Raw genomic sequence first — 19,284 nt, 5'->3', positions numbered from 1 at the left:
CAGGCATATTCTAGTTTCGGGCGAATGTAGGTTACGTAAGCGAGTAACCTAATATTTAAAAAAATTTTTTTTCAAGTTTGCGTCACAGATAAGCTAGTTTCCGGAATGCAGCGGAACATGTGTTTTTAATGTGAAGTCTATGAATGCATATAAAAGTGCTATGTGCGCCGTCATTGCCTTCCTAGAAGGCGCAATTATTATTTTTTACAGTTGCTTTTTTGTTATTCGTCGAAGCACTATAAAAATCAGCGAAGGTGACTGAGTCGCTTCTTCGCCGCCTAACGAGCTCGCTTGTCAGATAAAAGCGCGTAAATAAGATACGCGGTGGCTTCATTCCTGGGCGATGCACGTGACTGAAATATTCTCGCACTCTGATACATTCGAGGAAAACATAGCAGCAGATAGAAAATGAGTACTAACACTATTTTTGGAGTTGCTATATATACCATATGAGAAACAAGAACGCACTTGGACGTGTTCTAAAATCCTTCCAGGATTTCTGGAGTCCATGTTTTCTTCGGTATTCTGGAGGGACTTTGAATAGAGCTTCCCCTTTCGTTTTAGTTTTAAAATAGGGAAAAGATTTGGAACAAAGAAGGTAAACACTTAAACACGACAATCGTTGCGAAATTAAGGCGTGGACACTCTGTAGAGTTGTTTTTGTATATTTACTTCAAGCTATCATGGCTCGGTTCCTAAAGACGTGTAACAGAACTAGAGCTTACTTCAGTTTATGATGAGAGCGCCCCAGTCAGCCCCAGGCTTCCAACGTTCACCTCGTAAAGTCTTTTTCATACCACATAAGGGGACATACTGAAGTATGCTCAGAACTGCGGCCTCTGGTTTTCAGATCTCTTTTGTTCAGTGATGCGATTCGCTTTCAAGTTCACTTCCATGCTTCTGAAGCTGCTACCCTGTCTAACTAGGACCATTGGTTTGCGCACCTGCTACAGAATTACGAAGGAAGGAAAAAAAGGAAAAACGAAAAAAAGAAAGAGGGTAAAGGAGATGATATGGGAGGTTGACCAGACACATGCCTGGTTGGCTACCCTACTTTGCGAAAATGGGAAAGGGAAGCAAAAATGAGAAAGATAAAAAGGAGGAAAATGGAAGGAGGAAATGGTCAATAAGGCGGCTGATCTGTGGAATATTCAGTGGCGCTCACATGGACCCAGCAGTCCTTAAGAACACTAAAGTGCTTTAGCTGCCTTATTAGTCGACCATAGATGGGGACAGTGCTCTAGTAGCAACTACACGGAGAGCGGCTGATCATCCAATCACCGAAACGCATCAGAAAGGTTCGTCCTTCACAGGCGAATTCAGGGCAGTTGCGTAGCCAATGATGGATGTCTTCGTCGGTGCCGCAGACTACGCATGCCGGGCAGTCGGTCATTCCCATCAGTGTCGTGTATAAGCCTTCTTGTAAGCTTCGCCCAAATAGAACCAACAAAAAAGCGAAGCCTCACGGTGACGAAGTCCGCATGGAGGTAGCATTTCCAAATGTTGGATTTACGTGGTGCAGACTCGTATGTCTGATGCTTGACTTGTTCCGCTGCGGCAGACAAAGAGTACGTATAAAGTGATAAACCTACATTAGAGTGCCTGTCAAAAAAAGAAGAATTGGAACCGTGTGTTCTTTTTGATGGGATATGCCAGCCACGTTGCCACTAACTGAACTATTTATACGATTGAGAAATAGACACATGGAGACAGAGAGACGATAGAAAAGAAATGGAGGCAAACCAGACGCGACTCCTGTTTGCTGCACTGCACCGGGATCCAGTGTATTTATTACTGGTCAGACAAACCGAAAATTTTGTCACTTCATGAACGAGTACCCTGTGATACGCAGTGCTCTCCCACCTTTTTAACAATAATAAAAAATTAAACCCACGCAAAGTTCCCTTCCTTAATTATCACCTCGTACGCGTAACATATAAAACGACCGCAAAAGAGTAGCAAAAAAAGAAGGGGGGGGGGCATGAGAACTGAGGCGCAGCGACACGTACAAGATCGAGTCGTTTTCAGGGCATGCGGAGAATTGAGGTTTCAGTAGAAGGTCAGGAAAGGAAAAAAAAAAGCCTTCCACTTCCAGCAGAGGTGCGCATTTTTATTCATTTTCGTTTTTATTGATCGATGGATGGAGGGCCCATCACCTTCGTGCGACGCTAGAGAGACCGAAGCTAGCTTTCTCAAGCTGCCTTGGAGGAGAAGAAGACGGGAGCTGTTTCTTTACCACCACGGGGATTCCGAAGAAGAGGACGCCCGGAGAAGGAAGCAGCACGGTACCGGCTATTATTGGTGAAATCAATCAGAGCTGGGAACGACTTCCGCGGCGCACCCCTGCACGTCCACACGTCTTCTACGAGCGAGCAAACTCACCACGGCGGCACTAGAAATGGCCGCGAGAGACGTTGCCGGGGCCAGAATTAAGTCATCGCTCAGCGGTCAGTTCACTTCTCAAAGGGCGTCGTTCCCGATGTTCCGGTGCGTCTGTGTCATTCGTTTTTATTTTTACTACTCTTTCATCCATGTTGCTTTGTCCTGGCCCATGGGAGATACCAACCGTAACGCTCTGCTGCCTTTTTATTTTCCTTTGAATAGCACAGAGTATGTGCGTTTGTGGAAACGATAGTTATTGGCGGATCGAGAGATTTTGTGTTTTTGTACGGCTTGCCGCAGTGCTTGAACGAAACGGGTGGGCCACGGGCCATTTAGTAACCTTTGTGGACCATGCTGCGGTGATTTATTGATGTACCTCTGTTGGTGACGCACAATGAATTCAGGAAAATGCGATACGTACGAAGATATACACACATGCAGATATATAAGTATAGCGGTACAACAGTGGTGCGTAGCAAAGAACTTCAACGAGAGAAAACAAGGGTCAAAAGGCTTGTGAACTACTGAACTTTTGTGAAAAAGGTGGGACAGTGAATGGACTTGGTTCGTGGTGTACAGTAAGTAGAGTTCAAGGACCGAAACGATGGAACAGTGAAATTCACTGCAGACTACAGATAGATGCTTGAATCATTGTAACACAAAACGTTCTTGCCAGCAGCGATAAAGACTGAATGATACCTTCTGAAGTTATTCTGTGCAACATGAAATTATGTATGCGATTTTTTCTCACGTTCTTTCACACGGCAATGTTATAGCTTCTTTCCAGACTATTTGGTGATGGAGGCGGAAATGTTGTAGGCCCGTGTACTCAGATTTGGGTGCACGTTAAAGAACCCCAGGTGGTCAAAATTTCCGGAGTTCTCCACTACGGCGTCTCTCATAATGAAATAGTGGTTTTGGGACGTTAAACCCCACAAATCAATCAATCAATCAATCAATCAGACTATTTGGTGAGTTGACTATGCTTCGCGGAAGTGACTACTTCCTTTAAACCACACACACAGCGTATGATGGCGTATGTGTGCTCCTGTAACACCGTAAAAGTCCCCTATTGTAAAACTATCATTTTCTTTTTCTGTGCGTCGCAGATGCGCCCAGCGGTTACCATATTAAGCTTAGCTCGAAAGAGTAAGGATATTTGCGGAGACTTAACTCTGGTCAGCTTCACGCTGTCATAACTGTCTTCGATACACGTCAACTGGTTTGTGCAGTTAACTGTCTAACAACTTAGTACTGGTTAACAACTTCATCCCAAATTCATCGATATGCAAGTCGATTATTGGTACAAGTGAGTAGTTTAAGTTTATTCAAAGTACAAAGTACAGTACACAAAGTACAGTATATAGACACAAGTAAGCCTCAAAGATCGAGGCACTTCTTTACGCTGACACCTTTCTTCACCCGAAACAAAACTTTTGAATCATCGTTTATCTCTATGGGCAATAACCAAATGGGATAAACTTAATAACGAAGCTGTTTCACAAACAAGCTTTTGCTGCGTGCTTCCAGTAGTGATAATCCAAGTTTATACACATGTGCTCTTTCATTTGATTCACCGTTACGATTACTTCCAGTAACGATTTTGTAATAAATTTAGTGCTGATTTTCATTGTAATCGTTAAGCCTCCGTATTGTAAACGATCGTTTTTATAAGCTGTACCAATATTACCTGTTTTATTCTTGCTTGCCTATTTGTAAGTTCAGCAAATTGTATATCTATAGACTCTGCTGAAGCCCTCACTGAAGCTTGCAGTATTCATCAATAAAAAGCAGAAGATGAATAAATCCAATGGACCAATAAATTAACCCACTTCAGAGCATCCACAACCATATGCATATTTTGCGCTGAAGGCGCCTCTGCTGTTGAGATTGAACAAACCGCAAAAGAGACGTAGACGCAAGTTGTCTCAGCAGTTCTGCACAAAGCCGATTGTCGCCGCCATCACGCAAACCGCGCAAACGACAAACGCAGAGCATCTGTGATGCGCCAGCATGACGCTGCACCGCCTGCGCCAGCAGGGCGGAAGAATCTGACACAAGGGGCGGAAAAACAGCTGTCACACCGTCGTGGACAGGCACGAATCGCAGACAGGCTGCCAATAAAAGCCGGTCGACTTCCAAGTGTAGCGCAGGGACGGGCTCGGACGCGGCGCCCGAACTTCGGCATTCTTGTAAGATTGGCCGGAAGGGTGTTTGTGCCCTCAGCCACTTTCAGCTGTTGCAGCGTAAGTGGGCTGCGTCGTCTCAAAGCAAGGAGGTGCAAGGTTCGATACCCTGTCGCCGGGCCCAAATGGGGCTCAGCTATCAGAGATGACCGACAAAACGCGTCTTGTACGTTAACTGTTTCCTACATTAGTGGAGAAATAAACAAAGTAGAAATTCAAGGCAAAAAATAGCATGCGAAGAGAAAAAATCCTAGGAACACTGAATGCCGTTGGAAGCAGTTTCTGAACCGGATTTGTGTCCCTCAAGGCTGCGATTGTTCCAGCCTGGAAGAAGAGAAGTTCGGTCATTGAAAACTCTGCTAAGCCACACCCCACGTTCTGAGAATTTCGCATCGATAGAAAAGCACTTTCTGTGGAAAGCAGAAAACTGAATGTCTAGAGAATTACATGTGCTTCCACTGCCATAACTTTGTGTAGCAGTCTTTTTTTAAAAATTCAGAATTTTAAACGTACACCGAATTGAGCTTTCTTGTATTACAAAAATTTTAAGGCTGATGGAACGAAGAACGACTGCCATAAGTCTACAACTACTTGTGATGTTTAAACAAATATTACAGCAGTTGAAATGATGGTCGCGTTTCTGACAATGACAACAACGCTAGCAAAATTTTACATTGAAAAAGAGAGATATATGGTATGAAGAAGGGCAGGGAGGTTAATCGAAAAGCCAGTATTTGGTTTGATACCCTGCACTGTGGTATGGGAAATAGGAGAAACACAAGTAAGAAAACAGTATACCGCGTTTGCTTGTGTTTAGTGTGTGTCTTTTGTCTTCGTCTAAACTGCGCTAAAGCCTATCTAGGAATAGATATATTTGTATAAAAATTTGGCAGATCCCACGCACCTTGCGAATCGATGTTACGTGAAGCATGTGGGTAAAAGAGGACTGTGTTGTAGTTTTTATTGAGGGAAACATTGCGAAGTAGCGAGAAATGTACAAATGCACACACACACACATACGTTAAAAGCCGCATGTATTTCACATAATCAGTTCTTTACAGTTGCGAAACGATAACAACAGCAACATAGATATTAGCAACACCAGAAGCAGCCAGCTTCTTGTAAGGATCCTGTTGTCATGCTGCTTGTAGCCCTGGACACTGCTATACAAGTCAGCTTCAGCGGTCTGCGCCAAACTACTTTAGACGTCTACTCTACGTGACGGCTCTATCACAGGAGTACATATGTAGTGCTTATAAAATTGTATAGCCAACACAGCGACTCCGATTGACGTTTCACGAGCATTAAGGTCAATTTCAAAAGCAGTTCCGAGGTCTGGCGTGACTCTGTGGTTGAATCCTTGATTACCACGTAGAAAGCTGGAGTTCTTGCTGGGATCCTGAAATTCATTGGATTCGTCAGGTCAACGCTGCCGATTTCACCTTTTTCTTAACACCCAAGCCTTAAAATTACCCATTTCTGTTCTCGCATTTTTCGGTTAGATTAAACTGTCAAGCAGAGAGCTGGAACTGCCGAATGCGAATCTGAATTTGTAGATGAAGACGTATGTAACCTTCTTATAGACTGGCCAAATCACGACACGCCCAGACGCCTTCTTAAATCAGAGCTGTTAGCATTGGACCACAGACCGTTCAGTATCAAGAAACTTCTGGGCCCGTGACCAACTGAAGGTTTAGAGACGTACGCTTTAAAAGTGATAAAATGTTCTTTTAGAAGACAGCGGACTCACTCGAATGTGCTAAGAAATAGTGAGCTTTCACTTGTATAACATATTTTGTACTTATCATAGCAGTATTAAATGACACCTATCATATATGTGTGCTGAAGTGCATGACGGGCCGACTGTCTTGTACACATTAACAAATACATCTCTGTAAAGAATACACGTGTACACCGATATTTTTGCCCGTTGGATTTTATGTTAACCACAGACATTATCACAGACATTATTCATTGAATTTTGAACATAATCTTATCTTTGCGTTGGTGTTTTTTGGCATGTGCGTATGAATGTGCGTTTGGATGTGTGTGCTCGGCTGTTCTTTTTCCGTATACTGATCTCTGTTTGTCCTTTCACCCATGTTGTCAACAAGAGCAAAGGAATAGCCGGCGCCTTACTTGTATGCAATCGTCTCCTTATATATTATATCAATAAAAAATCCCTTATGGCACATACCCACCCGCTGATATGTGCCCTAGGTATGCGATGTACACGATAGGATTTTTATTTATGGTGTTCGCGACAGTATTGCGACATTATTGACGCAATGACTGTCAATTCATCTTTGGCAAACCATTTTGGAACCGTAAGCTAAGGGGGTGATAACGAGAGCACCCAGACGTAGGCGGCTGCATGGATATATTCATAGATACTCGCGACGTCACTTACAACGCAGCCAATGGCGCGCATGCTTGCATACGATGCTGAGAATGACGTAACTGATAGGCAAGCCAATGAAGAGCACTCGCGACACCATGTTACGCCTGGGAGTCCACACCCAACGTCAACGCCTCTGCAAAGGCAATCTGTGTCAATGCCAGCAATCGAGCCCGCCTGACGCGATCAACTCGAGGACATCATCAAGCGGCGGCGCCGGTCTGTCTTACGCAACGCACAGCGAGCTCCCTCAGCCCACGAGCCCGATGAAGCAATCGGCGCCTTCCAGTCTGGCGAGTCTTACGCCATGCGTGGCAACACCACTCGTCCTTGCGTGCAGCCCAGCGCAGCGGTGGGTCCCCATTGGAGGATTCTGACATCACGGCCGGGGGCGCTTGTGGTTGGACTTTGGTGACGCAAATGTCCACCCGGTGCCTATAAAAAAAGCCAAGCGGCGCGTGCGAAGAGAAGCCAACGGATGCGTGCGAGAGAACCCATATCGGCTCTTCGAGCCCCTAAGCTGTCGGCCCCAGTGCCGAATATGTAACGCCTTCATTTCTATGCTGTACGTAAACCTCGCCTTAACTCACCGTCGTCTTGTCCGCTCGTCTATCAGCTCTGCGCAGAAGCAGTCGCGAGCTGAGAGACACACGCTACCAAACGGCTGGTGACCTTGGCGGCGAGTTTCGGAGCAGTGGCGCCTTCGGGACCGTGTTGGCGTCGCGCCTTCTTAACAACCACTGTCAGACAGGTTTTCGTTTCTTCTAAACATATGCAGCTTTTACTCTAAAACCCAGCGTAGCTCGGGATGGTGGCGCAAGGTTATAGGAACAGCTGAGAGAGAGAGAGATAAGTTTATTTACAGAAAGGCAGAGAGATCGGCCTGAGCGATAGCTTGTTCTAGCCTGTGACTCTAAACTGGGGGGAAGGGAAAGGGAAAAAAAGATTAATGAATGACGATGGTGAGATAGAAAGGTGAGTATGTAGTGTTCTTTCTAGCTGAGACACATTTTATAGCCGCGCATATAGTTCAGTTGTTTCCAAAAAAGTTATAACTGCTCTTGTGACCGCAGTTGCACTGTTGGTGTCTGGCCAAGGGCCCAACACTCTCATCAGTTAATGACCTACTGCGATATAGTTCAGTAGAAGAAATCAGTGTTTGTCGTTCACGTGCGTATGCTGGGCAGACACAAAATATGTGCTCCAGTCTTTCTGGCACATCACAGTGTTCACATTTAGGACCGGTGTCACTGCGACCGATGATATGCGCGTAACGTCTGGTGTCCGCCACACCAAGACGAATGCGGTGGATCATACTTGTGAGCTGCCGTTTCAAGTTAGGGGGCATGCGGAACCTCATTTCCAGGTCCCATTTGTGAAGTCGCTGGTGTCGTCGTTCCGGTTTGGTCCTGTGCTGACGTGTGTAGCTGCGCATCACGCAGCGAAGCAGGTCGTTCGTGTCAGCTTGCGAAAACGCAATGCGTACTTCAGGGGCACTGCTTCAGGCATTTTTAGCTTCAGCGTCTGCCGATTCGTTTCCTATTACGCCGCAATGAGCGGTAATCCACTGGAAAGTGATAAGATGGCCATTTGTTGAAGCAACCTGAATAAGTTCCGTGATTCTATTGCCAAGCTGTAATACGGACCTTGCTTCATGATGCAATTAATGGTTTGCAAAGTGGGTTTGGCATCACAGAAAATTGTCCAGGCTCGAGGTCACTCTCCGGAAATAAATCCCATTGCCTCCAGGATAGCGACCAGCTCTGCTGCAATTGATATGGTTTTATGATCCACTTTGAATCGGCGAGGGATATACATGTCTGGGATGACAAAGGCTGCGGCGCAGGTGTTTAGCGTGGTGGATCTGTCGGTGTACATGTGCAGAGAATCACTGTACGTTGTATAAATGTTATATAGGGTCAGTTGTGTGAGGCCAACAGAAGAAATGAGCGACTTCTTCGTGATTCCAGGTATCGTAAAACAAACAGGTGGTTTAGGCAGGACCCATGGAGGCACTGCAGGGGCATTTGGTGGGGAAAACCTTGATGGTATAATATTTTCATGCCGCGATATTACTCTTAAAAACTGCAATCTGAGTGAGTGGCGGGTAGTACTGAGAGTGGGTGCTGTCTGTGTCTTCCAGCAATCGGAGGTGAACTCTAAGTGGCTCGCAGAGCATGTGTACACGGATGGGACAAGCCCGAGCCTCTGCGATTACAGCGCGGTAGACCCAAGCATCTTCGTAAACATTGAGCTTGAACACCCTCTAACGTCTTCACACAACTAGGTCTCATATTGGAGAGCACCGGCATGCTGTATCGAATGTATCCCACAAATAGAGCATTGTACGATTGAAGTAGCGATGATTCTGATGGCTGAGTTGATTAGCCCGTATAGCTGTGCCACACAATGTGATGCGAAGGATGTGAAGCCTTACGAAGTAATCATAACTTGTGTGAAGTTTCAGTCGAGCCCCATGCAGTCGCCTGCCTCTCGGCGCTTCAGCCACGCTACGTGGTACACTATATTCCAAACGAATTGAGTAGTGCAGTCTCGCTTTTGAAGCGCACCGCGATACCTCGTCGAGTAGTGCAGTAACCCGTCGGTTGCGCGAACCACAGTCCGTCTCGCCATGTCGGCGTCTGGCACCATGCATTGCCGCTACGTGCCTGCTTTGACTAGAACGATGGAGTTCATGCGTAATTGGCGTAACATCGCGACTGAGTGGTTGCGCGCAGTGTCCAGGCAGGTGGGCTGGTTGTGAAGCAGGCTAGCGAACCTGGCGCAGAGCTCTGCAACCAGTTACTAAGCAACACGTGGTCACCTCATCACGGAGCGAACAGTTTTGTGCACGTTGGGCAGATTACAGCCGGATTAAACGAATTTTTTGTTAAAGAGAAACAAAGTATCACCATCACAGCGGCTGAATTATAGAATGAGAAAATATACTAGCGATGCAGTATCAGAAGGAGTTATGTACTTGCAAGTTGTTCTAAGTATCTTACATATATAGGTCAATGCAGCTTTTAATAATGGGGAGCTAACGTCGTGGATTCTTTCATAAAACCGAAAGAACCCTTGTACGCATTTATTATGGGACCTTCCGAAAATGTTTCTTTTATTCTACTTTGACTGACCACTAGGGCTCAGTCGCTGAGACATTGTCGAGCTGTGTACAACACAACGGATTTGACTGCTGGTCCCGATGGTGATGTAACGAGGGTAACTGACACTAGTGATAATACCGCATTTAGTTCGCTGAATGTCACTGAAAGTGAACTTGTGTCTGTGCCCCTCGCCCCTATCTCACTCCTTTTACAACCTTAAATTTCGAACTTTCTCATCCATTCCTTCAGTGTAGAATAGCATGAAATTTTTTTAAACTGGGTACTTCTTTTGCCTCTTTTTTCATTTCTGTTTTCTTGTGTTTTTTACCGTAAATCTCGGAAATTATTTTTTCCTACACTTAGATTTAAACATTTTCCCTATTTGGATATCTTAAACAGGCGCTTACACTTTTTTTCAGCTTGCAAGGGGCATAAGAGCTACCTTTCATTCTGCTATAGAGGAACTGATATAATGGGTCTACTTGCATTTTTCACTGCGAGACTCGTCTGCGATTGCCTACTCATGCGAGGAGATCGGCTTTTCTGCAATATATTTTCTCCTAGCGAGAACGAGGTCAAACACTCGCTACTGTAGCGTGTGAACTGATATATGAAAGCAGCTTAGGCGACGGAAACGCTATTGTAGACGCCGGGCGCTCACAAGAACAGCGATGAAAGCGGATAAAAAAATAATGAAGAAATATATAAAAAAATATGAAATCGCAGTGTTCTATAAGTTACATAAATCAGTCATTACGTAGTCGAAGAAACGATCTCGAACTTCAATTCGAAGACACGATGTTTCAAAATCGATTGTCGAGACGCGCAGAACCTCTTGCGCACTGTTTAATGGGATACGAGTGGGCATTCATCTTGTTTTACTTGTTTCTGCCTAAAAAAAACAAGTCATTTGTATTTTGAGAAAATAGGAGAAAAAGAGCAGGGGACTATATTTCGATCAGTCTAGATGGAAACGATTTCTGTGGCCCCCTCTTTGTCTCGCCCTGCGGAACTCAGGACGAAAGTTTTCTTCTTCACGCGCCCTTGCCGAGGCCTTGAACAGAAAAACTTGTTTTGTCAAAGAACTTTATACGCGTCGTCGATATCTATATGCGCACTTGCGAACGATCTTCGCAAAGTGGTACACTCCTAGGCATTGTTCGTTTCATGGCGTATATAGGTTCGCGTGTGTTTTATTGGAAGATGAAGGTAGATGAAGGTTGGAGTGTAAGGTTGTGAAGATAGTTTCTTTTCTCCACAGGAATAAAAAATAATTGTACTGCTTGCGCATTGGAAAAGTTTTTTTTTCAAACTCTAACGGCTTTGAAGCACCGCAGTAGCCAGCTACTAGGATGCGGAGAGTAGTTTTTATTTTTCTCACATCCGAACGGTGGAAAGGGGCTTAAAACAAACGAATCAATCACTTCGCTGGAAAAAAGTTCAAGCTTTTAATACACTTAAATCAGACTACTAACACTTTAACGATAACCTTTAAACCCTAATACTGACTTCCTAGCTTTGGGAGTATCAACGAATAGTTAGGTTGCCCATACGGAAAGAAAAAGAAAAAAAGCCGTAAAATCACGTTAGGGAAGACATAGGGCTGATATATCGTTGTTAATATGTTAGGAAAATAACACAGAAAACTCGTATAAGACACCACCAAAAGTTAGCTACGATTGTTTAGTCCTGGTTATAGACCAAGCGCTTCAATCAAACTGGCCTTGTGGGAAAAGGGTTCTGCTCACTAATGTGGTGTATAGTCTCTACATCTATACCTAATTTCTGTACGTCATCCCTCGTCATGGTCTGCCCGAAACGGAAGTTGAATTTTAAAAGGTGTTACTGAACCCAGCGGAATACCTTTGTTTTTCTAAAACACGAAAACAGCTCAAAGAATAATGTTTCAAATCGGTTTGCATGGTATATTACAAACGCAGAAAAAATGTACTTGTTGCAACGAAAATTCCACTCTGATATGCCAGAAGCAGTACCTCCGTTTCTTGCAGCAGCAATCGTCTCTTGAAGTCACAGGCGCATGGTAAAATATGTCATGGTTTTTATAAGTAGCAGATGCATGCACATATAATATTGGGACGGTTGGTTGCCGTGTCGACGCCACATCACTAATTTTAACCTTAACTTGAGGCTTTCAAAACAGGAGTTGTGATTTCTTTATCCTGTCTCTCTCTACACAGCAGCACACACCCAAATAAGTATCCATCTTTCTCAAAACTTCGCGGCAAGAATGTGATTACATTCCTTTCTTATAGTTTTTCGACCACCTGTAATTTAAAAGAGAGCTGTATGTTAGGTACGTGGAATCTGCAAAATTTTTTTGGTGTTCGAACTAAAGTGTCTGAAGGCGCCTATTAAGATCCCACAACAGGTCCCCATACATTCGCACCACATCCTTTAGTTTTTTGGTACTGTGAGGTATGTGGCTCCTTGATCCTACTCCCACGAAGTGCAGGCTGACTTGAAGAGCGCTTGATAGTGAGGACGTGTGAGATCATCAGCCACAACGACATCCTACACGTGCAGAACTTGGCCGACACGGGAATTTGACACAGCACGTAATTACGCGAGCAGAGGGCCACCATCGGGTGCTCGGTAGAGACGTCCAAATGGCACAGTGCGTGCATGTCAGTGACGAACTGGTCCGCCGTTTCTTTTTGATAAAAGACTGAAGGCAATGCGAGACATGGCGAACATAAAAAATATTGGGGGTTTTACACGTCAAAGACACGATATGACTATGAAGAACGTCGAAGTAGAATTCTTTTTATATTTCGACCATGTGAAGTTCTTTATCATGCACTGACAATGCACGTCATACGGGCCTCTCTCATTTCACCTGCATCGACATGCGACCACACCATGATGCGCCGCCACAGCGGACCAAATACGCTGAAAAAATGATCTCAGAAAAGCACGGCGATTTAGCTGAGAAAATTTAGGCTTAAATGCAAAACGTTTAAGATGGGGTAATAACGACGAGAGACAAGAATTGAATGCGTGCGAGGCAAATAAGAATTTGAATTCAGTTAGTGTAACTCTCTTTCTTTCCAACTATATAGTTCCTGTGGAAGCTTCGAAACATGTTATGTGTACACGTAAAAAAAGAACTATTTACACGAAGAGCCACTGTCGCTTACAGCGCTCAATATCTTTCACTTCGCCTAGCACAGCGAAAACCTAACGATAAACTAAGATCCTGCGATAAAGGGCTCCGAGACTCTCAGAAACCAAGACCATCTCATGAAATAATAAAAAAAAAAAAGACGAGTGCTATTCGGTGCCACTCCACAAATGGATCCGTTTCTCACTCGTCGTACTTTCGCTGATTGTCCTATCAATCTACCTGAGCCTCAATTGCGGCCGTGTTGCTGGCCGTATTTCTTTTCGTTTCCACATCCATCTCAATGGTTCATTGTAAAGCAGAGTCAAGACAACGTGGGAAGGGGAAAATAAACCAGGCGCAATCTCATGTCTCGTAAACGCTTCCCCACATCAACTTTTCACAAATCACGGTGTTGTCACCCCTTTAACGTGCCTTCTTTAAACTATGTGTCGTGTTTCTGATATCACGTTTCTTATACCCTATGAGTAGTTATTGTGGGTACCCGCATCTTAACATGGTTTCCAGAGATATTCCAGAAAAATCAGAAAATCAGTTGAAAGAAACTGTGGCCTATGCCAAGACGGGATTAGTAAACGCAATGCATATTACAAATCAAAACAACGAAACTCAGGGTGACGTTGCCTGTATTGCAATGGCCTCCCGTGTGCCACGTTATTTTAATGAATCATATTCGGTATCCGGCACATCACCAGATTCAGTAATTTTTTAAAGTTTATTGTTTAGTTATATAAGATGTGATGAGAATCTTAGTCTTTGAAATTGGTGTCTCAAAATGATACCTACAGGGGAAAGCAGCGCCGCGGTCTATACAAATTTTCAAGGGGTGCCCTTGCTGCAATAATACTAACGGCATAGTTGTTTACAATGCTTGTGTTGGCTAGTGTGCACGACTGCACAAATAAATCTTCTCTGAAACAAACCTTTTAATAAGCATTTCATTCGAGCGTATTATATTCTATAGAATAAAAGCAGATTCACCTTTACGGTAAAAAAAAAAACGGGAAAGAACGGGCGACAAAGGATAGTAGAGTTAAACCTGGCTTTCTCCTCTGCGTTTGAAGTTTAGCGGACATTCATTACTCTTTACGCTTGGCAAAATAGAACATTAACGCAGATGTTTCTAAATTTACCAAACTCCCTCGTTTACGCAACGAAAAAAAAAATAGCTTACTACATGCTGCTCCAGTATAAAACGGTAATTTTGACGCACGAAGCGAGTTGAAGTCAAGCGCGTCTTCCAAGTGTCTGGGCTCTTCATGAACGATGCTAATCTAAACCAAGTGCAAATCTCACATATCCCAACATTCCCGTATGCACATCAACTCCCACCCACACGAAAGCCTTTGTGGGCCCCGGTGAAGAGGATCTCGGAAACCGGGTAGGAAGAAACACGTGGTTTAAATCTGCTTCGCCAGATTCCGCAATAATCACAACAGCTCAACATCTTTCAGTGAACTCAGCCAATTATTTTTTTATTAATTATTTCCACAGTTATGTGGCCCTAGCCTTAAAGTTATGCTCCAATATAACAAGTTTACAATATATCTTAACTTTAACCAGAACCATTGACTTCTGTTCATTTAGAAAATATTTCATATAAGGAAAACCGAATGTAAGTGTTCGACCGGATAATTTTGTAAAAAGAACAAGTCACCCAGTGTCAAGAAGGTGTTTTTTCTTCATTTCTTTTTTTGTTTTCCCAGGGGAGAAGTTTAACATAGCCATGTAAAGCTTAAGAAACAGCGAATCTGGTTGATCTTCCACTCTCAAAAGAAAGGCGGTGCTACTTACTAACTTGTGCAGTAGTAAAATGCTGTCACAACATTCACTACCTAACTAGTAACTGCAGGTAGTAGACCACAAGCATTTACTACCTCAGAGTAGTAAATATCTGTAGTCCACTACCTGCAATTACTACTTAGGTAGCGAATGTTGGGACAACACTTCACTACTCCAAAAATTAGTAAGTAGCACCGCCTTTTTTTCTTAAGAGTGTAGAGCTTAACGTCACCATCGTGGCTGATGCTAGGTCTTTCCTTCGTGTAGACAAGGTAAAGTCGAACCACAGCCAGTCAAATATCAGGAAATATTGCTCTACTCCAGCGCCAGAAGGAACGCAAAAAGCTGGCTGTGGAGCACCCGGTAGAAGCCCGGGCATTTTGTCGTTCGAGCTCCACTCGCGCAGCGGGAAAACTGGATGCAGCGGCTGCGCGGACTGTCGCCGCAACGTGCCGCAGCTGCAAGCAACAGCATGAAGGGTTTACTTCACACAACCCACGTTTTACCTGGAGCTTAAAGAGCTTCGCTCTTGAAGCTCCAAGTGTTAGGGCGGCTAGTAACCAGGACAACAGTGCAATCTGCTAAACTGTTTTCTGTGCAGTGGCCGCGCCAAGTCCCGTCTTGAAAAAGGACGAACCATACGGCCCACGGCTTCTCCTCGAACCACCAAGCGTAGTGCGCTTCACGAGCGAGAGTGGCACTGTTCTTCAGTGCAAGGCCGATGGACGGCCAGTGCCCACGATCTCATGGGAAATGGCCGACGGCAGTCCGGCACATGTGGTGAGGACAGGCCTATAATCACTCTAATATACAATAATACTTCCACATCACTTTAAAAAAAACGAGGCTAACCTAGCCTAATAGATAGAGAACCATTTTCCTGTATTCATATTGCTCGTTTCTCGCGCAAATTCCTGCATGAAATGTAATGTCTAGGAAATAACTGTACTCCACCTAAAGCAGTGGATTGCAAGGAAGGTTGTAGCATAGCGTACGCAGTAACTTTTTTTTTTGTACTGTGCAACCAATGATCAGTAGACAAGAGTTTCTGCAATCTGGCTTCACATCATGGACAGGATTCAATTTAATCACCTTAGAATTACAGAAAGTTGAGCTAGTAGGTATGAATTCTAGATGAAAAAAGGTAGGCTTGCTAACATAGAGCTAGAGCTATCTTCTGTTATTTTAAAATAAAACATCAAGCATTTGTCACCATTGCATGGTAACGGCAACCTTTTTCTACTTTGTTGTTGGTATAACAAAATTAAGAAACAACACACACACACACACACACACACATATATATATATATATATATATATATATATATATATATATATATATATATATATATATATATATATATATATATATATATATATATATATATATAAAGAGAGAGAGAGAGAGAGAGCATACAAGCCGTCTCGGTGCACACTTTCAATATGGTCCGCTCAATATTTTTCTAAAATCTTGGTGTACTCAAAAAGCGTTGGAGCATATTCATTGTTTTTATCTCATTTATCACAGATTCACAACCTGATTCTCTGCACAAGAGTACCGATGCGATTGATTTATCATAGTAGTGGCATGGAAAGGTCACAGCTGCTTCATACTATAACTACATTCGGGAAAACCTACACGTTCTCAATAAAGCTGGACAAGAATAAAATATTCAGACGCTGCTCACGCTCCCTGAAACACTTCTCGATTCAAGAGCAGCCTATAGGCGCCCGAAATCAAGCAGTCCAGTTTCCCTGAGGAGGCAACGCGTTTCTTTATTCAACACTTTCTTGCGGCCGAGGCATGTAGCGCTGACGTGCCCTGAAAGCTTGTTTCGTGTTTGGCGGCACAGGTTCCGGGCATTCGGGAGTTCCGCTCGGACGGATCGCTGGTGCTGCGCCCGTACGGAAGTCCGCAGTTCCTGGCCGAAGTGCATTCGGCGACCTACCGCTGCGTGGCTTCCAACAACCAGGGAAGCGTCAAAAGTCGCTTCGTGCACATACGCGGCGGTGAGTGGCAATAAGGATCCGTTCAGATGACGGGACAGTTCGAGAATGATATCGCCGAACGTTCAAATATCTTGTACCGCAAAGTGTAAGAGAGTGTGAAATTTATTAGAATAGAAAAACACAGAGGTCGGCCGAGCCGTAAGTATGCGCTGGCGTGCTACGCTACACAAGAGAAAGGGAAAGAAGGAGAAAAAAAAGTCATGATGATGGCATTAAGTTAAGGAAGTGAGTACATACACTCTCATCAGGTTGGCTACATAGCTAAAGCCACGTAGTCCATCGAGAGATTTTGAGAAAGGTCACGGCCGATGCTGCGACCATAGTTACATGGTTCGAGAAGGAGTTAAGACCCAAGACAACCTTCTCAGGTAATGGCCTAGTATAGAATCGCTTTATCCGAAGAAGATCATGCTGGGCGAGTGGGCGCACGTTTTTGTTGGATATGTTGCGTAAACAAGGGACAAACTCCGGAGAAAATAATGTAGACAAAAAGAGCGCTCTTCCTGCCTACATTGTTTTTCTTTCCTTTCTTTGCACAAAATGTTCTGCAATAAGATGAGAAATTGTTCAATAGAAAAAAAATTGCTAAGAAAACTGCATACGCCAGCTAGCGTTGGTAGAAGGACATATTGTAACACACCATACCACACATTAATGTTCTACCTAGCTGTGTCTTTTACCAGCTATTTTATGCTTTGCCTGCCGTGCTTAACGTGTATGTAGTGTGCGTCCTTGGCTACACACCATATGTGTGGGCAAAGATGGAAGCTGGGAGAGAAAAAATTAACTTAGAAGGTACATATAAAGTTGTCTTGAAGGAGTTCGTTTTCTATAGTTGGCGTCACGAAGCTTTAGGAGTCGGTACATATATGCTTTTCTGCAGTAAAAATTGGTGCTCAAATATCACCGTCGCATAATCTGCTGTGAATCCTCTTTAGGCCCAACATCTTAAAGGGAAAGCTATTATTAGCCATTTTTTGTATGGTGGGAAAGAAGAAGAAGGAAACGTGGCAAACTTGTCACAGCCCTCAACCCTTTATTGATCGAGGCCGCTTAATGATGAGGGCATCCTCAAGTTGTGGTAAGAACAGAAGGAGAGAAAAATGAAACATGGATTTTCAAGAAGAGGACAATACTTTTTACATAGACAAAGGCACTCTAAACAAAGTACTCTGTTTTGCTGTCTTCGATTTACCCGATCATGAAAGCAGTGTTTTTCATCGCCAATAATGGGGCATGATTGTGTGCAGGATATATGACGTCTTCAGAGCCCCAATAACCGTCTCCCTCACCCTATTTATGCAGCGAGTGCCAAGAGGGTATAGAACTGGCATTATTAGGAAATGGTGTCAGTAGTTAGTGGCACATGAATAAAATTGCATAAAAATGGGAGGAGGTAATTTGAGATGCACCCTCAGAAGCTCATTTGGCCGAGCAACTCAACAGCTGCAAAGTCTCATGAAGTTTAAAGACACATATGAGCTCATATGCATGTGGGAGGTCATGGACATGAGCCGGACATGTAGCGCGTAGACAGGATAACTGCTGGTCATTAAGGGTAACTCAATGGATTCCCAGAGAAGGCAAGCGAGTTAGGAGGAGACAGAAGGTTAGGTGGGCAGATGAGATTAAGAAGTTTGCGGGTATAAATTGGCAGCAGCAAGCACAGGACCGGGTTAACTGGCGGAACATGGGAGAGGCCTCTGACCTGCAGTGGACGTAGTCAGGCTAATAATGATGATAAGGATGACCTCATAAAATCCAGTGTGAAGATAAAAATACGCGCCAGTTTTAGCGAATCAAAAAGAAGCAGAAACAATAGCCTTCCAAGTGGAAAACACGTGGCCGGACTAAAGGACGCGTTGCTTACTATGAAGTAACCAAAAAAAATCAAGAACTTCCCATCAATGTTGTACAATTTAAGCAATTTGAGATAAAAGTGATGTACAGAACTTTCTTTTACGTTTGTGTCTGAAGAAAAGTTATGTGAAGAATCAATGTGCCTTTGTTTATATGTGGACTGCGACAGTTTTTTTGTGGGCGACCTACTTCCTTATTTCGAAGAGCACTTTTTACTTTATTTGCCGATTACTTAAGTTGCTTCTCGTCATGCGCTATAGCTTGTTTGCAAGGTCATTTCTGGAACACAATCATATTCACGAAAGGCCCATATTCACTTACAATAAAAAGCAGGGGAGTTGACGATCTCCTTTTATCGTCAGAACACCCGTGAGTCCCACGCATTCTGGATTCAAGAAAAATCAAGAAAATGGCA

General features: G+C 43.9%; 1 protein-coding gene across 1 annotated transcript in view; it reads left to right on the top strand.

The window, feature by feature from the left end:
* Positions 1–19,284, top strand: part of LOC119183352 (cell adhesion molecule Dscam1-like) — a 184,746-nt gene that overhangs the window by 24,167 nt on the left and 141,295 nt on the right. The window contains exons 2-3 of the mRNA XM_075877327.1: positions 15,599–15,777; positions 16,853–17,009. Coding sequence (XP_075733442.1) covers positions 15,599–15,777; positions 16,853–17,009 — 336 coding nt within the window. The remainder of the gene's footprint in view (positions 1–15,598; positions 15,778–16,852; positions 17,010–19,284) is intronic.

This window comes from Rhipicephalus microplus, chromosome 2 (assembly GCF_043290135.1).
Source record: "Rhipicephalus microplus isolate Deutch F79 chromosome 2, USDA_Rmic, whole genome shotgun sequence".
In the NCBI taxonomy this organism is placed as follows: domain Eukaryota; kingdom Metazoa; phylum Arthropoda; class Arachnida; order Ixodida; family Ixodidae; genus Rhipicephalus; species Rhipicephalus microplus.
Note: the sequence above shows the minus strand (reverse complement) of the source record. Positions and strands in the feature narration are given on the sequence as shown.